This window comes from Aplysia californica, unplaced genomic scaffold (genome assembly GCF_000002075.1).
Source record: "Aplysia californica isolate F4 #8 unplaced genomic scaffold, AplCal3.0 scaffold00291, whole genome shotgun sequence".
NCBI lineage: Eukaryota > Metazoa > Mollusca > Gastropoda > Aplysiida > Aplysiidae > Aplysia > Aplysia californica.
In genome coordinates, this window is record NW_004797561.1 from 175407 (window position 1) to 201761 (window position 26355).

The 26355-nt window shown below is 36.7% G+C and overlaps 3 protein-coding genes across 3 annotated transcripts in view; 1 reads left to right on the forward strand and 2 right to left on the reverse strand.

The window, feature by feature from the left end:
- Positions 1–3487, reverse strand: part of LOC101849853 (iron-sulfur cluster assembly 1 homolog, mitochondrial) — a gene marked incomplete in the record, with an annotated part of 9797 nt that extends 6310 nt beyond the window's left edge. The window contains 1 exon segment of the mRNA XM_005101626.3: positions 3334–3487. Coding sequence (XP_005101683.2) covers positions 3334–3417 — 84 coding nt within the window.
- Positions 3488–4441: 954 nt separating this feature from the next.
- LOC101847503 (CD151 antigen) lies at positions 4442–16101 on the forward strand. The gene is made up of 9 exons (XM_005101615.3): positions 4442–5605; positions 7390–7578; positions 8256–8456; positions 9179–9253; positions 9837–9956; positions 10976–11066; positions 12123–12271; positions 13383–13466; positions 14674–16101. Exons 2-9 carry the CDS (start codon positions 7417–7419, stop codon positions 14728–14730), a joined length of 939 nt encoding a protein of 312 aa, XP_005101672.1. The 5' UTR covers positions 4442–5605; positions 7390–7416; the 3' UTR covers positions 14731–16101.
- Positions 16102–25386: 9285 nt separating this feature from the next.
- The window catches only part of LOC100533521 (memory suppression protein), a gene marked incomplete at its 3' end in the record, with an annotated part of 24871 nt that continues 23902 nt past the window's right edge, over positions 25387–26355 (reverse strand). Inside the window, 1 exon segment of the mRNA NM_001204490.1 lies at positions 25387–25406.

A 26355-nucleotide genomic window follows, 5' to 3' on the forward strand; every position in this document is an offset into this window, starting at 1 on the left:
GAGAGAGAGAGAGAGAGAGAGAGAGAGAGAGAGAGAGAGAGTGTGTGTGTGTGTTTGTGTGTGTGTGTGTTTGTGTGTGTCTGTTTCTGTGTGGATTTGGTAAATTCAGGCGATGGAGTAAGTCAGATTCACTCTGATCTTCCGATAATTATTGTATAATTGTTTCTGAGATTCTTAATAATTTTGTACTAATCAAATTTAAACAGAAACAACTTAGATGCCAAGAACATAACTATTATTATGCTTGTAATAATTTTGACAGTCAAATTTCTGGTAGAGGTGCAGTTGAGAAAAATATATGATCATAATTTACATAAAAAGTCAAGCATGTCCTGAATTTTTTACTTAACATCATGACCATATTCTTTTTATCTTAAACACGTACATCATAATTAAAGAGACAAAGTAAAATCAGTGGGATGTGGAAAGCATTTCGCGATGACAATTTCTGTATTCTATTGATTCTACTATGGTGACTATGTGTGTGGTATGGTTCATTCCTATGGACGTACGAGATCAATCAGTAACAAAATGATTCTTGTAAAATTACTGGTGTCAGTTGTATAGTGGTTAGAGGTGCTTTGCCATCACATGCAGGAGACCCAAGTTTGACTCCAGAGTGGGAAAAAATTATTTCATTTCATTTAAATTATATTATGCTATATATATCAAGTATCCTGGTCTTCGGGCTGGGATGTCATATATCCCTCTCAGCCTGGGTTGGCTCTGACACTCTAGCAGGGTAGGAAGCTCGCCTCCAAAATGATCTTGTGTTGATGGTGGCGTAAAAATGAAAATGGCTAATTATGTTTTCATGTGAGATAGCCTAGAAATTAACAAAAAATATACCCTGTAAAACCCTGTAAAACTAAAAATGACATTTTAAGAGTGTGTATAAAAAATTATAACATCACTGTTCATTACCAAAAAAACCAATCTACTGTAGGCCTAGAAATTCATCAAGAAAATCTTATCTTACTTTAATGTCCCAACCCACCAAATCTAAATTACGAGTAGGCTATTAAGTCAATTCAAGACGTGACAAAAAAACCCAACTGCGTGTGGAATATGAAAATCGCCTAGAATAGTGCAGACACACTTGTCCTTGAATAATTCTGTCTCCTCCGGTCAATATCATGTCATAAGACGCAGTGTGCTATTATCAGCTACGAGGCTCGAAAGATAAAAAAGTGACTTTCCATGAAATTTTTGTTTTTTTTATCTTGAAAGTTTGATGTCTTTTGCCTCATTTAAGATAAAAATAAACAACTATAATCGATTATAAATATTTTATTTTGACTTATTTTGGAGGTGTGTGTGGTATAGATATCTAGATATATATATTTAGATAAATCTAGATCTAGATCTAGATCTAGATTTAGATCCAGTGGCGGTGAGTGAACCTAGATTAGGTTTCTTCCAGTTCTTTACCACCAAAAAGCAAGCAATAAGAACAACACAGTGATGATTTTTCTATACTCCCGGTGAGCCACAGCATTTTGAGAACCATTCAAACGAGAAGAGTCACCTTTGTCTGCCATCTCTTTGTTCTACGTTAAATTCTTGTGGATGGTGGGGACGCAGCCGTTTCACCTCCAAATTTCTCTAATTAGTTTTTATTTGATGAAACAGTTGCCTCAAAAGTATAAGGCCGTCATTATTCGGACTCGAGTCCGAATAACATTTTTTCATATTCGGACCCGAGTCCGAATAAAAAAATTTCATATTCAAACTCGAGTCCGAATAAGAAAATTTTTTATTAGGATATGGGTCCGGAAAAAAAGGAAGTATCTTCGTTCCATAGATCTAACATTCAGTGCTTCCAATTTTCCGCCATTTTTTAGTTTCTCCCGCACCTTGTCTGCCGATCCGATGCCCGCCGCCTCATTGATACGCCCCCCCCCCCCCCATGTTTCCCACTTTCTTTGTTGTAGAAAAAGGTAAAATTGAAGATTAGCAGCTCTCCTGGCACCTGCATATTATGAGCTGCGCAAAAAAAAAAAAAAAAAGACAGATTCGTTCAAATACACAAGCCTGTGTCATCTCGATTGTTTACCAAGAAAAAGTTGTGTTGCTGTGTAGAGCCGAGCATATATATGGCAACTTTTCATAGATTCCATAGACCAGCGCACAATTCATAACGTAGATCTAGGTCAAGACTAGCTTATTATTGTAATAATGATCAGTTGCTGGGGGGGGGGGGGGGGTGACTGACACGTATGCGACGTTCAACAACGCCCAGACCGATAGCACCCCCCAACCCCCGACACACACACGCAGCTACACGTGTGCAGGCCAGACATCCGACCCCGACACACGCTAACGAGCCATCTTTAATTGCTTCTTTCTGATGACCTCTTGAAAAAATAAACATTTATTAGAAGCGCTCTAACTTTTCAGGCCGGCCTCAAATTCATCATAAGATAAAAACTCGGCTCCGGCACAATTTAACGCCATTTTGCCCGAAGTGATCCCGGTCTCTACCCAGCCTGACGCGAGTCATGAGTGAGGCAGGACAGGAAGCCGGAGTCACGAGTCACAGAAAGTCGGAAGTGATGTCATGCTGGACAAGAATCAGAGTCCGAATAACATTTTTTCATATTCGGACTCGAGTCCGAATAGTCACTTTGAATTAATAACTCTGTTAAATCTCAGCGACACAAACACACAGCACCCCAAACACACACCGTGCATGAGGTGGATTTGTGTCGTGTCGCAGAAAATAGAACGCGCCTAACAAAGGCCCAATGGGCGCATAGGTAAACTGTGTCACTGGGGGAAAGTGTGTCGTAAACTTTCACCCCATTGTCAGGGTAGGGAGAGCGTGAACCCTCTGCTGGGCAGTGTTATTTTTTCAAGAAGTCTTCTACCTTTTTACAAGAGGGGTTTCATTAAGGAGAGCCCGTGAGCCCTTCACTACCCACCGCCACTGTTTAGATCTAGATTCTAGATCTAGATTCTCTCTAGATGTGTAGATTCTAGATCTAGATTCTAGATCTAAGATCCAATGTCATTTGATTTTTGAGAGAGAGAAAAAAATAGAAAGACTCTAATTTTCTAGAATCTAGATTTCTCTAGAGCTAGATCTAGATCTAGATCTAAATTTAGTCTATTAATTATCATGAGATCTACATCTAGATGATCTAGATCTAGATCTATATCTAGATCTAGATTCTAGATCTAGATCTAGATCTAGATATCTAGATTATGTGATGAAATTATTCAGAGGACAGAGAGACAGAAGAATGATTGCTGCTTGCTGGACATGCACATTCTTCAGTCACCAGTTTCAAATGGGGGGGGGGGGGGGTGGAACAAAGAAAAAAAGCTTACCAAAACAAGAGGAGCCTTTTGTGGAGTTAATCTTTTTGAGGTAACTGCTCTCACAGTCGCCCGACCGATCGCCCTACTTGCCATGTTCGTTCGTTATTGCGATTGATGTTTCATAATAATAGCACTGTAAACAGATGTTGAAAGTATTCTTTGAGTAATGTCCCCTATTAGTTACAGAAGATCTACATCCGTCCTGGTGTCAAACAATGGATGGTTCAGATTATGGTACAACTTATTTCAGTCCCTAAAAAAGCTATTTTTGGCGGAAACTCCCCAAACCAAACAGGCCTACACATAAAATTATGATAAAAGAAAACCCCATTAAAAAATTGTTAACATTTATTTGTAGGTTTTTATTAAAACTCATGCACCCGTCTCATGTTCACGTTTTATATACTTCTTTTCTAGTACATGTAGTATTTTGCATGCTAAACACGAATATAAGGTCTTCATTTTCGGTGCAAATCAAGGAGTTTAGAACTTACTTTTAATCTCCTTGGTGCAAATCAATAGTTATATAGAGTTATTGATGTTTGAAAATAGTAAATTTAACAATATGGGGGGTTAAAAGAATCTGCATATGTTACTTGGTTAAAAACAACAACAAAACTGCAAAGAATCCTGGCTGCTCGAGTAGGAGTCATGAAGGAGCCTACTGCTAACCTCCTTGGCCTAATAAGTCCTAATAATAATAAAATGAGGTGAACAATCCCATCTTCGCATATATCGAGATATATATATATATATATATATATATATATATATATATATATATATATATATATATATATATATATATATATATATATATATATCATGTAGGCCTAGTATTTAGTATAAATTTATGAAGAAAAGTTAAAGTTTTTTAATCAAGCCTATAATTTATAATAATAGTTGATAAAGTATGACAAATTGATACAATTTAAACTGCTGTGCATATATATCGATGACATAATATATTGAGTCAACAGCTAATTTAAAGAGTTTGTTATAATTAATTAGTTATATTGCGATCACGAATTTTTTACTGCACTAGACCCAAAAAAAAGAGAACTCGACCACAGCATCATTACTTTTTCTTTTTCATCTAAATCAGTTACGCCAGTTGACTAAAAAGTTATAGCTGTTTATTATGTGCCATTAGTGTTTGAATGGGTTTATTAATTCATTCTTCTTCCAAAAACAAGTGTGGTCAGCAGCCATGAACTGTGTTTGTTTTTTGTTTGTTGTATTTTGCCAGCACTTGGTATAATAACAGCGTGTATTAGAGCCTTGACTATGATTTATGCGCCGTATTTGAAATATAAATTATTGTAGGCTACAATTAATTAATGAAGCGCATGCCCAGGGAGTGGGCACAGGCCTAATTAAGTGATTAATAATTTTGTTAGATCTGAATTTAATTTTCTCGGAATCATTAAATTGATTAATAAATAAATAGCCAAAATAAATAAATAAACAAAAATAAACAAATAAATAAATACATAATAATTTTAAAAAATCTAGCCTCAACTTGTGTTTTAGTGGTCAGGCTGGTAAAAAAACTCTTCGTCTCCCGAGGGAAAACTCATTAAACAAATTGTACTTGAGCGTAGCGATAGAGTAATTACGTACGGCATGACTCTCAAGGATAAAAAAATTTCAACGTTTTTAGGTTATTGCAATATGTTCTTCACAGATGGACCTATACAAGGAAAGAAATAAACTCTTTGTTAGAACTGTTTTGCACTCAACAATTTAAATCCATCCAGTTGAAGCATGATTCAACGAAATGCGTGAATGCACGAAACAACGAAGGACCTGAGCCATAGACTTATATAATATACTAGGCTAGATTGTGCACAGTTAGAGTTGTGCTCTCTGTGAAACTTCGCAGAGAAGCGTGTTTCATGGGTGTGCAAATAAAGAGAAAAGCACAATTTTCTGTAATGTATGAATATTGGAGTGCTCAACAGTACAATTCCCCTTGAATTAGCTTCGATTTGAGTAAAGCAGCGCAGTCCGTAGTGTGCTAAAACAAAATTAGAGTGTACAATCTAGGATGTTATGACAAATCTATGACCTTTTGCACGGTGAATTGTTGCCACTGGTCTGAGGCTTGCGGTCGCGAAGGTCAGAAACCGGAAGTGGAAAAACATTCTGAACTACTTTGTACTTTGTTTATAAATGGCCGCCAAAGTCAGCGGTGGCCATTTGTTTTGACTAGAAACTAATTCTATTTTTTCTTCATGGAGGTGAATTTCATTTAGAATCTAGGTCTAGAACTCGAAATGTAAGTATTTAAGTTATGAATTCAAATGAATCGGTTTGTATGATATTGTGAGATGGCCATTCCATATGCCATATTCCATGAAAATCAAAACTGCAGTGACACTGACACAACAAAGTGACAAAGTTGATCAAAGTAGAGTAGATCTGATATGGGACCGGAACGAAGGCAATGTGCCGAAATACGCTTCGGGGAGCATATTTACCCGGCTTCTACAGGATGGTTAACAATGTAATTTTTCACTTGGACTTGTCACAGTGACAGAGTCACAGTGGTACCCGGCGCATTTAAGTAAGGAAAGTCCTGTCTATCACAGTAGTTACATAATTAATAATATTTTACTGTATAATAATTGTAAGGCGACCCGAAAAAAAAAAAGAAGAAATTAAACATCGAAACAACGTCATGAGCCAGTCTGGCATTCTTCCGGAAGTCTCGGGTGTTCATCATGGCGGAATATATGTATACAAATTTGTAGGGATGGTAGATGGTGAGGATTACTTCAATCTTGATCAAAGTAACCCTAAAAATGAGTCTGAAATCTGAAGGGACGCGATCAGAGGTGTCTTTTCATATCTTTTTCAAGTGTGATTTCGCGTCTTTTCGTGTCTTCTCGCATTTATTTTAGTATGACCCAACTTCCTTTAACATAAAAAGCAGTTGGGAGCGGCGTAAAACCCCATTCTAAAAAAGACAAAAAACTAACAAAAAAATAAACATATAATGAAACAGTGGGATAATCCGGTTTTGCCCAATGATAACCTATATGGAGTGTGGGTTATGGCTTTACCGACGATTACTTCTAGTTCTAAATGATTACTTTTCAAAGCGCGTGCCGATATGATATTTAACGCTCAGCGACTAAGAGTTAATGTAACATTAAGGCGTGTTCTGTCGATTCGCGCAAAGCATTTTATGGATCCATGGAATGCGCAACAATCCATCGATTGTTGTGCATTCTGTAGATCGGTGGATAGCACAGTGTTTTTTTTTAAATCTGTAGTTCTTACCCGAGTGTCGAGTGTTTTGTTTTTCTGCTATGAAATAAGGTGTTAACATCAGATGAGTGACCGTATCCATATTGTTGACATTGCACTAAGCGGAAGTTATGAATGACTAAATAACTTTTACATAACTAATTCCTCCTCCTTCAGGCTGTTGTCAGGCCTGGAGCAGGCACCAATGATCTCAAGTGTTAAAGACCATCAAAAACAGATAGGATACCCTTTATAATAATATATACAAATTCATGTCACTGCTCTTATGAATTTAAACTTTTCAGTACTCTTACCATCATATTTAAACCAGTACGTCACCAAGACCATTGCATCTTTGACAATTGCCGAACCTGTAAGAGCAATTATTAGGCTGCATAATATGGATGAGTTTTAAGAGTTACTACTCATAATAAATTGATTTCAGACCTCATTTGTCACACTCAGGTATTCCACCTTTTGCCAAAAAATCTGTTATATATGGTCGCTTTTAAGGACAAGCGGGCTAACCCAGATTTCGGGAGTTTCCAGATATCTTAACCTACACCTAAAGTGGGCATTGCCCTACCTATAGCAGAAGTTTGGTTTCATTAGTGTGTATATATTTGTTTGGTGATAGAGAAAACTCTCCTTGTCTTTTATAGAAACGGACCAAGGGTCCCAAAACTTTACCTTCGATTTTCTCAAAACGGCATTTTTCGGGATAGCCTCCTTGGGCCTAAAAGCGACCATATAAATATTTAAAAAATCAGTCACATTCTAACATCAATATTTGTTTCTGTCTGTTTTCAGATTGCACAGTGGAAAGTTACTTTTGGGATGCGCTTAACGAGAAAGTTCTTGCAGAGTGTCAGTGTCATCAGTACAGACTCCAGTATGTCGTATGAACTTTATGACCTAGATGACAATGCCAAGACCTTGAATCCTCAGGTCGTCCGAGGGATTCGCTTTGCTTTGCTCAGTTTCTTGGCGATTGTGATGGTAAGCAAGCTGCACTGTCTAGACAACTGTAGAGAACCATTCAATCACGTTTTTTTTAGTTTTCTTTCTCATGCCTTGTTTTAAGGTCTGGGTATATATTCTGCCTCACCATCATATTCAAGGCTAAGTAATGTTGAATTAATATTTTCTTTTATGGTGAATGTTTTGTTTACTCTAATTTCTCTTCTCTTGTATTTAATGCCTATTAAGTATTTTGGGAATAATATTGCTTGTTCATAGTGTTGGTAAAGTTATCTTTGCCTATTGATGTTTGGAATTTGGCGGTTTTCTGTTGTTTGTTTATTTGAAATCAATATATTTTTTGCAACTTAAAAAAAAAAAGGCCACCCCCCTGTCATGTAAATGGTAGTTAAAAAATCTAGCAAAAATTTTTCATTTGTATCTGTTGCTAAAAACCCTTTGTTTAATACTTTGCCATCACAAGGCTCATAGTAAAAACCCTTGCCATCAAAGGCAAAGGCTTTTTGGGGAAAATCCAAAGAAACTGGGTTGTAAACATTGCCAATCGGCGATATGGAGGCGGGAAAGTATTAACGTTTAGTACTTTCACCGTTTAAACGATTTTCATTTACTAGTTTGTACTGGAAGATAGAGGGGAAAAGTTAGTTTGAATCTATAAGTAATGTTTTCTTTGTTTTTCATTTTCTTTGCATTAGATTGGAGCAATAGCTATCCTTGGCATTGGGATATGGACACTGGAAGCCGAATATGGTAACAAGCAAGTGTCTGAGCTTATCAGTGCACAGCTGTACAAAGTGGACTCGTACCTTTTGATCATCGGAGGCAGTGCCATCATCATGATCACAATTGTCGGCATACTCGGAGTCATGAAAGAGTACCGGTGTCTTCTTGGCTTAGTGAGTAGGAGAGACAGACTGATGAAAGTGGGGAGGTGGTGAAAATTTGTGGTATCTATGAAAAGTGTCCATTTGTTTCTCTCGATTTATGACCTATATTTTGTAATATGGGCACTCATGATATGTTATTTTGACTTTATTATAAAACCTGTCTTCCTTTGGGCCACAATCTTCTTCATATCTGTTCTATTTTAGCGTTCCTTTTTTTTTTCTATCTTTGGATGCTCACTCTAGTCTAACCCACACCTACTTCTACCACATGCTCATACACTTCGTCATCAGTGTTCTTTCTGTGACAATTTATAGCCCATCTGAACTGTTGCATTAGCTCTTTCAATTTAGTAAATCAGTGATTTTAGTTATTTTTGTTCCATGATTGTAAGTGTGTTACATCCACAGGCTTGACCCTTATCCTGGTCTGTCAGGGCAAACCTATGCTGAATGGGACTTGCGCATCCCTGCTGAAATTTAAGATAAATTCAATGAAATATTTTTCCTAGATGGGAATCCGACTTTTTTCATGAGCAAAGTGAAGAGCGCAACAAATGCTCTACAGAAGTTTGTTTTTTATGTATGCTTTGCTATGGATTTAAACACAGCCATCCTTCCATCCCAGATTTGGCTGTTGTTGTAAGACAAGGAGTAAGATCATATATTGCTAGTCATGCAGTGAAGGCTTTCTTTGAAGAATGGAATTTAAAGTCTTTTCTTCTCTCCCTCAGCACTTGGGCCTGCTGGCTTTCATGTCTGTGATGCTTTTTGTGGCTGGAGTTCTGGGTTATGTCCTAGTCAGTGAGGTATGTAGCTCTCTCTGTGTGAGTAGTATGGTATTATTGAGTTTCAGGTTGAGAGGGGGTTTTTGTTTGTGATGGAAAGGAAATAATATACATACATATGTAATATATACATATATATTTCTTTTCAACCTAAACTCCTATTACGCAGCATCAGAGGTATCGTATAAGAGATAAGATGAGATAAGATAAGATACATTTTTATTGTCTAGATTCTTTCACATTGATACTTGACCCCTTTTGTAAATTGTGTGGAGAGAAATTGCTTGGGTCCTGTTTTCCTATAGTGCTGTCAATGAGGTTTGCCACTGTGTTTGTGGTGAGGGTTAGGAAAAGTTAAGTGAGAACTTGCTTTGTATTTCTGTTGTTATAGTTTGATTATATTATTGCCATGGAGCCTGACTTTGAATATTGGCATTGCTTACAACTGGAGCTTTGAATTAAGATATCTATAGTTATTTTAATACTCCTTTTTTGATTCAATGAAATCTTTGTTTAAATATTTGTTTACGTTGACGATTTTAGAGTGTGCTTTAGTATCTGTGATGTGGTTGATGTTCAGATCCTCTCTCTGTATTGCTTTCAGTTGGAGGACAAGGTGCGTGACAAAATGGAACAGGTTATTGTCAACAACTATGGAGTGGACCTGGATAAGAGTGGCTCAAACCGAGTCATCACCAATGCCTGGGATGAAGTACAGCAGGCTGTAAGTTCAAAAAACAACAATCACAATACGTGTAGATATGATTCTCCCGACCCCCCCCCCCCCTCCATCCACCAGTAGGTCTTGCATAACTTCTCTTTCTCTCTGGTGTTTCTGTCTATGTCTTGCTTCTTCCCTGTACTTATATGACCGTAATTGTCTTCTCTTTACTCAAACTCAAACCCATCTATGTTTTTACTCCAGGTACATATTTTGTGTAACATTATATTGTTCATTATGTTGAAAGAAAAACTGCCATGTTGTGGGGGAGGACAAAGAGTGCGAATTGTAGGTCTTGCTTTTTAAAACTCATTAACACTGAAATTGATTCCCACAGTTTGATGGAATTGATTTTTCAATATTGTTCAGAATGAGTGGGTCATGTTTAAAATGAGTGTTGATGGCTTATTATTTTATTGAAACTTGCAAGTGTTTCACATCAAATTGTAGAAAATGAATGAAGCATGTTTGAAAATGTGTATGGATGCAAATTGATACAACACACTGTTGAATGTGAGACATTGATGAGTGATGTAATAGTTGCACTCCATACAGAATAGAACAGAAAACTGCACATACTGAGGCATGAAAAAATATCCTAGCATCAGATTTTGTCATTTTAGTTACTGAATATGATCCATAGTCCATTTGCCTTTCTTAAGGAGAAATTTTATTTAGATACATCCGTCATGCTTATATTCATTTATTGTTTGTCTATCGGTGGAGGATGCCACGGGTAAGGTCTACTTCTGCTCTTTCCTTCTGCTATTCGTGTTTGTTTTACTTTTCCCTACTCTGATTGACCATTATTGTAAAGAGATGCTTCTCTTTATCTGAAAGAATTCTCCATAGGTCTTGTTCTCTTCCAGTGCTAAGCAACCGTTATCTGTTTAATAAACTTCTCTTTACTCAAATTGAACTGAATTAAAGAAAGATGAAAGATCATTGTCATTGTATTGACAAAATTCCCAACCATACAATGGATATGAAAATCCTTTTTTTTTCCCCCTCTCACCACTCAGTTCAAGTGTTGTGGTGTTTATGGAGACAAGGACTCCACCAAGTCATGGTACATATACCAGTCCAGCGAGTGGTTTGACAAAGGACTGAACAGTAAGTATTGGCAATCTCTCTGTATGTCTGGTGCTGTGTTATTCTTTTGAATAATTGCTGTAGACTTCATTTCGACTATTTAGTGTGTGGGTGGTTGGTGGGTGCTCTGGTGTGGCTTGCTTCTTCTTTCCTATCAAACATCTATCGTCTTTATCTCCCCTCCTTCTTTTTTGTTTTTGTTACTCTCTTGTAACACCTCTAATCTTCGGCGCTTATGTGACCTTATTGTGTTGCATGGGCCGTAAAACTCTTACTAAAACTAAACTATTTAGTGTAAGACTCTCCCATATGTCATTTTGAAAAGCGAAATATGATGAGGTCGTATATAGAGCAGTTGATTTATGTAGTACAGTTCCCTTCACAAAGAAAGCTGTAGGCACTTAAGAATTTATTATTACCATGACATGAACTCGTTGTACCGGTAACTTTTCAAAACATTTTCAGCTTCCTGTTGAACATTTAGTGTAAACTGCAATTGTACAGGTTCTTAAGCACTGCCATAGTCACAATATCTTTCACTGTCACTTCTGGGTGCTTTAACACCCCCACCCCCCCTCCCCCACCCCCGGTGAAGTGACGAAACATTATGTAAATTGTCTTTTCCAAAAATGCAGTGCTTTATGTTTGGCCAGAATAAGGATTTTAATCTGCTACCGTATGGTTGAATGTCCTGTAGTCTGTCCACTAAGCTACTGATGCCATGTATTCTGTGAAAAGAGGTGAAGGATTTTCATCAAACTGGTGTCTGTGGTGTAGCTGTTAAGCTCTTTGCTGCTACACACAGAGACTTGAGGTTGATTCTGAAGTGGAGAGGCATGTTTTATCTAGTGACTCTGTTTTTTGCTGGGATGCTGTATTCCTCTTTCTAAATGATTTTGGGTTTAAGAAAAATTTTGTTATGGTTGGGTTCTTGTTTGTTTGTTTTTCTTAAAAGGTGGGGTTGCTTGTGGTTAGAAAATACTTGTGGCTCAAAGAATATATCAGAGTAAATTGGTAAAGAAATTTAGAGCATAAAACATTTGGAACTTCATACTCACTGATTTTTGTCTCCCTTAGATGGAAGTTATGTCCCCGACAGTTGCTGCCTGGGCACGACCAACTTGGCACTGTGTACAGGGAGCGTTAACAATCCTGGCTACCCGCCACGACAACCTCCGCCTGTCAAGGGAAACTCTAGCACCTGGGGCTACACACTGTACACAAGGGTGAGGGTTTTAGCACCATCAACATTATTATCATTGTTGGCATCATCTTCATATAATCGTCATCTTCATCATCATCATCATCATCAGATACTCAAAGTGGCAAGCCGTTCCCTTCACCATGCAGAGTACTGTTCTCAACAAAGACAGCTACAACCAATGGGGAAGCTCTGCAGCCGACACCAAAGTCACTGCAAAGAGGCACCTCTACTCGCCAATGATGTCAAACATATGTTTGAATGTCCAGGAACAATGGCAATTCGAATGGAGTTATTTGGACGAGTGGAGGTGCCGCTGTGCATATTGACAATGGAGCCGAAAAAGAGCCTCGCTCTCTCTCGAAGATTTCTTCGTGGAGTCCGCCAGGCCCGTTAAGGAAACAAACCAAAATCATCATCATCATCATCATCATCATCATCATCATCATCATCATCATCATCATTACCATTGCTTTGTGATGATGATCATCATCATAGTTATCATCGTCATGATCATGGGTGAAAAACAGAGTAAAATACTCTTATGGAATTTGTAACATTTTACTTACTATGAATTCCTGAATGATACTTTGAGCCCTGAAGGAATTTAAGATTTTGACTTGGCTTCGTCAGAAGGGTCATGGTGAATCTGTTTGATATAACTGTTGCTGTGTTCCCTCTGTCAAAAAGTTTGTCCCATCACAAACAACAACGTCGACAACAACAAAAACAACTGTGATATTACAATACTATATCTTGTGGCATCAGTGGCCTAGTGGTTAGGCTACCAGACTCGTAATCATGAGGTTGCGAGTTTGGGGGTTGGAGCCGCGGGCCCGATGTTGTGTCCTTGGGAAAGGCACTTTACACAAATTTTCCCCACTTCACCCAGGTGAAAATGGGTACCCAGCTATAGACAAGGAAAGATCTAGTCAGTTTGTTAGTGTTTGAGCACTTAACCAGCTGCTTGCTCTGAATGCTTCCTGGGAAGCTGAGAATGTTTTCTGAGTGCTCTATGGTCTGCTGGGGTAATAATGTTGTATAAAGCGCATAGAGCTTGCTTTCGAGTGGGGATATGCACTATACAATTGCTATTTTTTATTATTTATTTATTATATCTAATTTTTATCCTCAAGGGCTGCTTTGACGTTTTGGATCCATATCTCCACCGCACTGGCATCACAATTGGTACCACAGCAATTGTGGTTGGCCTCTTCATGGTCAGTATTGTAATCTGTCTTCAAAATTGTTTTACTTTGTCTGAAAGGTCAGTGGGCAGTTGGCAGGTTCTCTGATGCAGTTTGCTCCTTCTTTCCTAAGAAAGATCTGCTGTCCATAGCTCCATCTTTTCTTTGCATGTTGCATTTGCACTCTAGTAATACTTCTAGTTTTTGGCACTTATATGACCTGTTTGTGTTACAAGTGCTGTAAAACTCGAACTCAAACTAATCTAAATCAGAAAGAACATAAAATTTGTTTGTGGTAGGAGGGTTTTTTTTTGGTACTATCCCTCTATTGTACCACCTGTGAAGTTTTGCTCTATCCTTGAGTTGAATGACTATTATCATGTTGATATCCTTAACTCAGAGCTATTTCTACTTGGAATCTTTTTAATCACTGCAAAAGTAACTGAAAAGCTAACTTTTATTGAACAACTCAGTATAATTTTTTTTTTTTTATCATTGTGTATCATTATAAGGATGCAGGAAGAAAAGTTTTATTTTGGAGAAAATTTTTTTTTTATCATCCAGTGAGATGATGATGCCACTGTATTTCCATAGAGACACTGAATTACAAACTTTAGATACATTTTGTATTGTTCTCTCATTGTAGCATCCGTTGTCAAAGTGAAATATTTTTTATTTATAAGCAGCAAAATTAATTTCCTTTCTGATTCAGACAAGTAAGAGTTTTATGCCACTTATATTAAAAATTTGTACTTCAGGAAGGGGTTGTAAAAGTAGGGAACTAGGAGTCTTAGATTGAGGAAAAATCTTGGATGACAGAAATAAAGAAAAAGAATTAAAATGTGTTTCTTTCATCAGCGGGCAGGAATTTGTAGCTTAGTTTGAAACATCGTAGTGGTTAATACGTGATATGGGATTTTTATTGAACGTTTTCCTTCAAACAGGTATTTGTTGAGTTTTCTGCTGCAGTCTGTTCCTTTCATTTCTTTTCTACATTCTCCTTGTTTTAATTTTTTTCTGAGGGTGATTGGAGGGGGCATCTGGTACTACTTAAAAAAATTCCCATCTGTTTTATTTGACCGTCTTACTATTTCTCAGCATTAATCGACCGTTTATTGTGTCAGTATGCTTCTCTGTTCTCAGACTTTGTAAACTGATATGGTTCTTTTTTTAAAAGTGTTGCCGTGATCATGCTAACCCATCATGGGCGTAAATTTTTGTTTTAAATGTTTTTCTTCAGCTTGTGGAACTGGTCTTGTCCATCTGCCTGTACAGAACCCTACCAGAGAAGACGTGAGCGAAACAGAGCAGAGTTTGGTCATTGTGGACCTCCTCAGTAACTTAACAATTTGAAACTGGAATTGTCAGAAGTTCAGCAGTGCTGTACTCGATACTTTGTGGTGACTGCGAATGTCTGTGAGGATGAGTTTTCTGCTTGATTGTGGGAAGATGAGTGTGTTTCATCAAGTATCTGCTGATTTTGTATGATTTGTTAATTTATTCACATTGTGTGTATGCAATCAACATTTTTTTCTGGGAGTGTTAATATGAATTTATCATTCATGTATGTTGTTTGCAGCCAAATACTCTCATAACAGTATTTTTCCTGCAGCCAGTCAAGAAGGGATATAGTGAGAAAAAATTAGTTTTTCACATTTTCCTGTAGAATTTGAGTTATCTTAAGGTTTGGATTTTTAACTGTCCTTTTTAAAGCCTGTTTTCTGTATTGACTATATTTGTGCTCAGTTACTTCTGACATTGACACACAAACTTTACAGTTTGAAGACAGTTTATTTAAAAATAGTTTTGTTCTAATTTGTGTTTTTCTGATTATTTGCTTGCAATTAGACATTTTTAAAATTGCTAGTTTCTTTTTGACCGTTTAAATTTGGAAGCTAGGTTTTACTTATCTTTCATTTTGTCCTCTTGCTTTGCATAGATTCATGGCTTTTTTATAAGAGGATTCCTTTACAACTCAATTTTTTGTGCTTTGTTATACGAACGACAAAGCGTTTGCAAACATTTTAGCTACTCTTTCTGCAGTAGGGGCTGTTACATCAGTTCAGGCGATAATGTTCACGCTGTTTTGGATGAAAGTTCAATCTGTGTCCTGAGATGATGGTGCCTGTGTAGGCCGGTACATGCCTGGAAATGTAGGCTGTAGCGTGTTCTACGAAATCATAAAAGTACACTCCACAACACAAAGGCAAGAATTGTGCCACTGAAATGTTTTTCCTATGCAGCTACTTGGATTGAAATGTTGATTTCGAAAAAATAAATGCTCTTCGTATGGTAAAACTAGTTAATGGTACTTCTGCTCTGTCAGTACTTCTGCTCTTTCCTTGCCCTTCTGTTTTTCTCTGTAATATGGGACTTACTGAATTACTTTAAGTTTCTTCAGCTTAATCAGATGAAATACTTTTTAATTAGAAATATTTTAAGTCTAGGAAATGTGATGGCAAAGTCTATTTTTTAATGATAATGAATAACATTTTAGAAGAAGATGCGTATACTATATATATCATATTTTTGGATTGCTATTTTGTATTTAATTTAACTAACACAATGTGTAAGTGAAATGATATATGCTGTTGACTTATCTCGACTTTGCTCCTATCTGTGATCTCAATGTTAACAATTATGAATAAGTTTTTTTTCAGAAAACATTCCAATTTGTTCTTATTTTATCTCTACTATACTTGTGGTTATTGATGTAAAATATCATACTGGCTTGGAATTAATTTTCCAAAAACATTCCTGAGTATTCCCCTTCATGGCGAATACATGTGCAAATATTCTTTCTTTGTGGAAATGTGTTAAATGACAGCATTCCATTATATTTATACCTTTCCTCGTCGGAATCAGTTTTATCCTGCTATTGTTAAACTTTCATTTCTTTTATGTTTTAGTGTCATGCATGTGTCATTGCGTGTGACCCACTTGTTGTGAGTTTCAATGAAAAGGGGCTTGCTTAGCTTGGGAAAATTTGCTTGGATTTACACGCTCCAAGGTATGCTTGAAAAGTTCATGTCTTTGACTGTTCTGCAGTTTTGTCTGGATTGATTGTTATGGCTTGTGTCTATTTTTATTCTCCTCACTTCCAGGTATTTTTGAATTGTGACACATGGTATGACTATTGGAATGTGTGATTCCAGCTTGATTGAAATCAAAAAAGGAAAATGCCCATAAACTTTTTTATCATTTCCTTTTTGTTTGTGTCGTTGAACTTGAGGCTAGTGGAATTATGTGTTTGATATATGAAAGAAATATAACACACACTTGTTTTTAAAGATAGTGAATGAAAGATTTGTTTTGCGCCCCCCCCCCCCCCCCCCCCACTGACTGAAGTGTCTTTAGGCCATTCCTATAATAGGGGGAATATGTTCTTATCATGTACAGCAGAATTGTAAATGGGCTGATTTTCCAATCTCATGCTCATACTGTGATGGAACAACATAGGGGGAACTACTGCTTTTTCTTTCCTAATCCTTACTATGGTCTTTTTTCCTCTACTTCTTTTGTATGTTTGTCACTGTCTTGTGAACTGCTATTTCCGGGGTGTCTTGATAGTTGAAGCAGACTTTGTGCTATTGAGGCTAGAAAGATGAGCAGAGTAAGCCCGATTTCCCGTTTGGACTTCTGTGTTGACATCCACCCTTGGCGCTCATATGACCTTATGCAGTTATGAGCGCCGTACAACCTTACTAAAAACTAAACTAAAAGATTTGTTCTGACAGTGAGATATTATACATTAGTCTTGTAAAATGAGTTTTAAAATGTATGGAAACGGTATGTCCCTTCTTTCTTTGCTCTGGTGTGATTTGCTCCTTCTTTCCTATTGAACTTCTATTGTCGTTATCTCTTCTTCTTCTATCCTTATATTTTTGTGTTGTTTGTTACTCTCTCGTAACACCTTTAATCTTTGCGCTTATATGATTATTGCGTTGTAAGTGCTGTAAAACGCTTACTAAAACAAGCAAATGAGATAAACAAGCTCTGGCTTAAATTATTCATTATTCCGTCCCTTTTCTTTTGCAATGTGCATGCCGTTGGAATAACATATATATTTATGTCTAGTAGGACGTGGAACCCATTAAAAACACAGAGATCTTGACTTTCTGGGCTGAAGAGCCTTTTAGGAGTCCTTAAATATTGTCATTACTGTATTCTGAACTTGTTGTCATTCTTGCTATGAACAAATTACTATTTTAAGTGTTATAGCTTAATAAGGAGAAAGTTCTGCTGTTGGTTTAAACCTCTTAAACAATGAAATAGTCTTATAGGAAAAAGGCATGCAGAGAAAGACTAACAATTTATTTGAAAGGGAAAGAAAAGAAAACGGAAAGAGAGGCTTCATCAATTATCAAAGGGACTTATGCTTGTTACAGGTTTTTTTTTGTGTTTTTGGTTCTAGTAATCATATTCTATGATGTCACATTGGGATAAAAAAAAGGTCTACTTCATCTGTTACTCAATGAGAAATTTAAGATTCTATTTGTTTATCAAGACGTTATAACATTTTGTTGTAAGTTCTCTATATTACATAGCATATACTCAAAAATAACTTTTCCTTGTTTCAAGTCTCAGGAGAGCATGTTTTCAATTTAAGGCTACAATATATTGCTGCTGCAAAAAATCTGCTGGTTTGAAGAATGTGTTTAAATCATACTTGCGCTTCATCTTGGCAGGAAAAAAAGTCTTTTGAATGATATATTCCAATTGTCACGATTATGCCCTGTGATATTGACTACTATGCCTGTAGCAATTGTGATAATCTCCCCTGTCTCAGATTGACCGGTGGATAGCCAGATTCCAACATTTCCTTTCCCTTGTAATGTCTATATTTTGTAAATTGGCATATGATGTGGATATCTTCACATGTCACCATGATAATATAAAATTATAGATTTCAAATGGTCTATTTGTGTATAGTGTTTGTAGTTGGAGGGCACCACTGTAGGTGTTACTTTTTTCTGTTCACTTTGTTTCGGGCAGGTGGTTGGAGGGCACCACTGGTAGACCCTACTTCTTTACTTTCCCTCAGTTGTTTCTGTGGTCTGTATTGCTTTTCCTAACACTAAATGACCATCAAAGTGTCGATGTGCTTGCTTCACTTTACTTAACTTAATTTTTCTCCATGCACTAAATGACCGCTACTGTCTAGGTGTTTTCTCTCCTTACTGGTAACTCATTTGGACAATCTAGCATGGTTTGCTCCATCATTTTTTTCCTTGTTCAATGCTACTGATGTCATCTTCTGTAACATGTTGATATGTTTCTCTTTGTCTCAAATTGCCTATCTATTTATCACAAATCATAAAATTTAATTCTAATTTTGTACACTAGATGTTGCTTTGAAAGCCAGCCATATGTTTTATTTTGTTTTGTGTCAAAAATTTGCTTGTGTAAAAAGAATGTTTCCTGCTTGTCATTGCATTTTGCAGTACTATTTGTGAGCCTCAGTCTAACAAGTGTAGTTTTTTTCCAGTTACACCTGAGGAGTAAGCAGTGGACCAAAGTTAATATAAATTCTTTAACGGAGTGGGATTCTTATGTTGGACATAATATACAGTATTTGAGGTCAAGTTACTTTTTTTTTTCGTATTACATACATTGAATAAATGTGTCTCCATTTTCATTGCAGATTTAAACTCATAGGATCCAGTTTCTGAGATTCTCTCTCTGTAATTAATTCTGTTTCCATAGGGGTAATCTGAACGAATCACAGCACTTGTTGATGTTTTATGACATTTCATTAATTTATTGTGCTGACATTGTACTGGCAATGTGAGTTGCTCTCTTTCTCAAAGGCAATACTTCTACCTATACCAAAATGAAGGATACAGCTATTTAATAGCTTAAGTGTTAATTGTTTCATGATTACAGGATGGATGTTTTATTATTTTAGGACTGACAGGGCATCATGTATAAGTTAATTGATTCAGTCTCAGAAAATACCATACTTAATCGATTTGGTCACTTAATGTTTACTGTCTTATAAACTCTGCTTAATTTTCTCTTTGATGCCACATTAGGTAGATGATAATAAATCTGTGAGAATTAGGATTCTATCACTGACAGCATAAAATGCTTGTGGGTGGTTGGAGGGAGCCATTGATACGTACTACTTATTTTCCTGATTCATCTGTTTTATCTGATTGCTTTTACTTCCTCTGCCTAAAACATTGATTAATGTAGTCAACATGTTTCTCTTTAACTCTAACAAACAAATAAACGTGATGATGGTAGACGCTCTATGCTTCAGCAGAAGGCACAGTCACCTAAACAGTGAAATTGTGCGACTATCTTGGCTCACATGTGCTCAATTTGTTTTTTTCTTGTGTATCATGTGTCTTCTTTTCTGTCGTTTTCTGTAGTATCACCTAACCACAGAGTTTCATGTTGATCTTCGAAATGTTTTTATTATGAATAAAAATGCGTTAAGCTAATGCAAATATAAAAATAGAAACTAACAGAACGATATGCTATCTATGACGTCATGATCAAACTTTTCACCTTACATGGAATTTGTATGAGTTCAGTTTCCATGTGGAGAAAATATTATTTCATCCACCCTTTTCCTCATGCTGATATAATGATAGTAGATTGCACTTATATTGTCCATTTTTAGCCTGATGAGATGCTCAGTGTGCATCACAATAAGAAAACCAGAGGTATGGCAAACACATGCATGATTGAGAAATAATAAAAACTCTAACTGAAAAATCTCAAGCTGCTTGAACATACTTGTACACTGATTAAAATCCGCGATTACAGTAAACAGGTATGGTATATTGACATAAAAATCAAAATCACTTCATAGGCACACCCTGATCTGGCCCTGACAGGCAGGACTGAAGTAGACCATCCCTTTAGTGATCTAGATTGTTTTGACATGGATATTAATATTCATGGGAATTACAGAAGCAAGGCTGTCTAGTGTGTAGATGTCTGTCGTTTTGTTACGAGACAAATTCTGGAGATGAAAATCAAACTTTCACTGTTGTCTGTATGTTTTATCAGTCTCAGCTTCATCTCTTGTGTGTAATGTGACAATGCTCTTTGATATCCTGTTTCCTTTCAGAGACCAGCTCCTCATTTCATGATGATTGCACGTTTTCACTATTTTTGTTTCATATGTAAAAGGCTAGATGAGACATACAGTGTGTTGTAAATACATATGTAAAAGGCAACATGAGATATACAGCGTGTTGGTAATACATTTATGTCATTATAATATAGTGCCACAGTATTGATTCTAGCGATAAATTGTCAATCCTTTAAGTGGAATGCACTGTAGTCTCACAGTGTGTTTTCTAGATACTATCCATCTTCTTTGGGTATCAGATATATATGTTTGAATAAGACGCAGACAGAAATTTTCTATTATTTTCAAGGTAAAAAGAAAAGTCTGACATTATGTTTGATTCTTATGTTTTGAATTTGAGCTGGCGCAGAAAGGTTTGTGTGGTGGACTTTGTTAACAATGAATTCTGGTAAATGTATTGTTGGACAAGTGATGATGCTTTTTCGTTCGTTTGGATCTTATCAGAAAGAATGTCGGAAAAGTCAGAAAGCGATTGGGCCTAATTTTGGTCGACTTGATACCCTTTTGTAGTCTTGTTTATGGTATCTTAATGAATGTTTATTTTATGGAGGAGTTTTGATTAAGTTAAGAAAATCTATGAATAAGAAAAGAACAAAAATGTTAATAGGCAAACTATTTATTATTTTCAAATACATATCTTTATTTGATTGTCTCATATCGTTGCCATTTTCTATCCAGCAAAGTGCAGGCTGTCACCATTCAGTCTAATGATGTGAAGTGATATGTGCAGATTAAAAAAAAAAAATTGATGTGTTGTCCCATGGTTATGTCACCAAGGAGTAGGGGGATGTTATATCATTGGATGCTGGGAAATGGAACAGAAAGATAATATGTCTCAAAATATGCATTATGATAATGTCTCTAAGGGGTAGAAATTGTCCTTCAGCTGCACTATCTGTTTCATTCGCTGACCAATATTTTCATCAGTTTATTGGTGATATGAAAGTCAAGGTCATATTCAGTGCCATAAATGCCGTTTTTTTACAAAGACTTACTTAGCATTTTTGAGAACGTATTTAAAATTCAGATTTTTTTTTCCCCATAAAAGTCCAGGTTTTTCAAAACTAGTATTGCCTCAGCCATAGATTATTGTCCCGGCCTCTTTCTCATAGACTTTTTATGAATTGCTGCAATGACGTTAAAAACATTGAATTAATCAAACAGCCCTTAGGAATTGGGATCAACTTTGGTCTCTGTGCTGAACTTGTGCTGAATTATTCTTTTTACACATTTTGTACCACTGACTGTAGTGTCTTTAGGCCATTCCCAAAGGGGGGACATTTCTCGTTCAAGCATAGTAGAATTGTAAATGGGCTGACTCGTGTCACGCTCATAACTGTGCCTGATCTACAACAGGGAACTGCTGCTTTTTCTTTCCTGATCCTTACTATTGTTATTTTCCTCTACTTCTTTTGTATGTTTGTCACTCTCTTGTGACCTGCTATTTCCGGGGTGCCTTGATAGTCGAAGCAGACCTTGTGCTGTTAAAGCTAGAGAGGTGAGCAGTCTAAGTCTGATTCCCTGTAAAGACTTCTCTGTTGACACCCACCCCTTGGCGCTCATATGACCTTATGCAGTTGCGAGCGCCATACAACTCTCTACTTCAAAAAACAATAACAACACATTTTGTACAATTCTATCATTTGTGCTATGCTTGAATACTGGCAGTGTAGTTTGTTCTCATTGAACTTATCCTCCAGGGATTGTCAAAGACTGATGGTCCATAATTACCCAATTTGAAGTTCTTTATCCTAAAGTGAATTGATTTAGACTCTTGGTTGGAGTGAGTATTGTTGGAGGATGCCACTAAGTCAAGTAGGTCCTTCTTCTTTTCATTCCCTCTGTTATTTTTTTCTATCTCGCTTTTTTCCCTGCTCTGAATGACCTTTATTAGGTCTATGTCGACGCACTTTTCTTTTCTTCAAAACAAAGAAGCAGGTGGACCTGAGATGAAAATGCAAGGAAGTTATCACTCTTTCTGACATACGGTTTTGAGAAAGGGCTTAGCCTTTTGCCGCTGATTCTTTTAATTTTTGTTATTTTAAGTATTTATGTTCAGCGTCCATACTCCTTTATGCGAAATCTTTTGTTTCATTCTTTGTCTTACTTCCTTAAGAGTAAAAGGACGGGGGTGTTGTGCGCATTGGATTTTACTTTTTACTTGGTTCTTATTATAGTTTACTGGTACCCATTTTGCCCTTCACCTTCACTGTCTGTTTCACTCAATGACCAATATATTTTTCCTCAGTTTATTGGTGATATGAAAGTGGACTTTTATATTTGGACCAAATTGTACATATTTATGAATTGGTTACTTACTAAATTATCACAATGTACATAGGGTTCGTACAATCTAATTTGAACTTTGTTTTGCTGGCTATTTGTTTTGAATTTTTGTATTTGTATCTTGTTAGTAATCATTCTTTATAGCTTTATAAATGCTTGTCAGTTTCCTGGGTTCTTTTTGTACACAACTTTGTATAGAAATATTTTATTCACACTGACCTGCTTACAATGTAGACGGAAATATGAGTATATATATATATATATTTGTAGATTTCAGATGTTCTTTTGATACAATAGTGTCCTTTCCTTCCATAATTGTTTTGGGATTCTCGCCTCTTTTATTTTTCAGGAAAGTTGGAAGGAGAATTTTTTTTTTTTAATTCAGTGTTGTTTGGGAAAATAAGAAGACTGTGTTGTATTGCGCTGACGGTGATGTGAAAAAAATATATAACAATAACAATATATTATGATAAATTACACAAGTTTGTGGGTGTTTAAAAAAAATAAAAAATTTAACAGTGAGTCTAAAACAGTGCACATATAGTATAGTGAAGATGTACATCTGGCGCAGGTAAATCAACTTTTGGTCAATATGAATGGTTTTTGGGTAAAAGTCTACTTAAGCGCTCCCCCCCCCCCCCCAAAATTGAATTAATAGCATCTTTAGTGCATGATTTGATAATACATAAATGCCCCAAATGAAGCTCCTCAAAAAGTGGAGATGTAAGTAGTAGATCAAGTAAGTTTGAGTTGTGGGCCCAAAAAGACTTTAACATGTTTATGATTTCTGATTATGAATTGATTTCTGATTTCTGATTATAAATTGAATTATGATTCCTGATTTTGAATTGAATTATGGGTCTGATTATGAATTGGTTTATGATTTGTGATTTATTCTTTTGTCTGTGATTCTACTGCTGCTTCCATTATTATTATTTTTTTTTTCTGTCTTGTTCTTATATTTTTACTAGGAGTTGGCAGTTATCCTCCCTGTGTTTTTTAGGACGGGGAGGGGGGGGGGGAGGGGGGGTGTTTCTTTATCTATTTATTTCTTTATTTAGTAGTTATTTTTAAATATTATTTTTAGAGAATGTAAACAAAGTATTTAAGAGGTTGCTATGTGTTATCTGTTGTCGTTTTGATTCACTAGTTTGCCGTTCGGCCCACACTGTTGTAGAATGTGCATAGCCTACCGGTATGTCTAGGACAGTTTGACTGGGTTCTTGATGATTTCTCTTGTCACCTTTTGTCAGTTGAGCACATGTACCTAAATTACTGGCGTCTGTGGTATAGCAGTACAATAGGTGCTTTGCCGTTGTATGCAGAAAATGTGAGTTCGATTTTCTTCGAGTTGGAAGTTCTTTTTAAAATCAAGTTTCTCTCTGTGTCTACCTCAGCATTGTTTTCCTCTCAGCCCAGGATGGCTCTGACAGGCACGGTTGAAATAGCTTGCTATCTAAATGATCTAAATTGTGTCGTTGGGGGTGTAAAATACGCACAGTTTTAGTTACATAATTTGTGTTTTAATTTTCCTTTTATGCTTCCAAGCTCTTAACGTGACCTCACAGTGTTGACTGTGTCTAAAATCTAAATGATGTGCGAATTTTTTGGTAATAATTTGTGCAGATTCGAATATTTCTTAGCATTTTCTAAAACCTCAGCATTTATTGTTCTGTTATTCTACCTCTACAATCTACATATTGGGAAATACCTTACAACTTAAAAAGGGTTTGTAACTGCTGTAAAACAAGACACAGATTGCATGTCCTGCTGAAAGTTCCCCCCTCCCCTCCCCTGGCTCAAATCGCCTTATGACACCCTCTACCCCATCTCTCTCTCTCTCTCTCTCTCTCTCTCTCTCTCTCTCTCTCTCTCTCTCTTTCTCTCTCTGTCTGTCTGTCTGTCTCTCTCTCTCTCTGTACTATTCCGCTTTTCTAGTTTTTAAGATTGCTTTTGGTCGTCAGTATTTTAGACTATCATTGTATTGTATCATAATTAAGAAGAGGTAAAAATCAAATTTAAACGGGGATGGGATGGGGAAACTACCGAACTACATAATAAGATGCATGTGTCACCTCGTGTTTCAGTAAAACTCCTTTCTCACTTCTACTCTATTTTAGTACTAGGCCTATGTAAGTAATCCTTTATTTTTTTTGGTTTTGGCGGAGAGCTTAATCTTTTACTAATATACTAATCTGAGTGTCCCCTTTTTGCTTGTTTTTTTTGAGTTTTTTAAATTGTTTTTTAAAAATAGTTTTTGTTTTCTACCCCCCTTGCTCTTATTCCGCTGTCAAGAAAAACTGTTTTGTTGAGATACTTCTCAGGAAGTATTTTAGTGTATGCTGATTTTCTTTTTTGTACATTTGATGATTTCTATGGTGTGATAATAAACACAATTTTTACAAATATCTGCGTTGATCAATTGATTCTTACTCCCCCACCCCCCTTGCAGTATAGTCGGCTTCACGTTGAACTTTAAAAATAAAAAATGAAACCAGTCTTATTGAGAGTTTGTGATAATTTGGTTGGTCTTTCATTTGGTAGTCTTCATCCATTACCTCAGTTGGTACTATGTTGGGAATATGGGGTTGATGGTCCTGATTTGAACCCGCGAAGAGGCTTTCTTGAACTCGGATTGCTTCGGAAGTTTTACAAGGCTCTCCAAATCTCTACCCACTATGTCTCGCCCCTTATACAGACTTCAACATAAGTTAAGGACCACCTTGACAGACAGCCATGATTTTAAAAAATCAGAAAAAAAGACAACAAGGAATGTTTCAACATTTATTGCTTTGAAAGTGTTAATTGGTTGACAATGCATACTGCAAAGCTTGCAAAACCACAACGTGCAGCACGGAAATCCTTGGGGGAATTTTAACCAAATTTGCAAGTGGAACTTATGTTGAAGTCTGTAATTACCTTGCCATGTTGAAAGGGCGTGATTTGGTTCATTCTATGAGCGGGTGGAACCAACCAGTGTCCGTGGTGTAGCAGTTACGAGCTTTGCCTGCGCACGAAGAAGATATGGGTTCGATTCTCGCATATCTCAGTATATGTTCTGGAACTTGGTACATTTATTGTAACATGTATTCCTGTCAGCCCGGGTTGGCCCTGACCGGAAGGGTCGGAGCAGCTCGCGTCCTAATAATATGTTGACATGGTGCCGAAAGGGGAGTAAAACATCTACTTTTACCTTTTTTCAGGTGGTTGTTGGCGCTTTGCTGAGGTCTACTTCTTTATACAAATGTGCCACGTCTCTGGTGCCACTATAGCGTCCGTGGTTTGGTGTAATGGTAAGGCACTTCGCCATCGCAGGTAAAGATGGTGGTTGGTTGGCGGCTGTTCTGGTGTGGTTTGCTCCTTTCCTATCAAACACCTATCGTCCTTATCTCTCCTCCTTTTTGTGTATGTTACTGTCTTGTAACATATCTATTCGGCTCTTACATGACCTTATTATGTTGCAAGTGACGTAAAACTCTTAGTAAAACTAAAGGTAAAGACGAGAGTTCGGTTCCCAAGTGACGATTA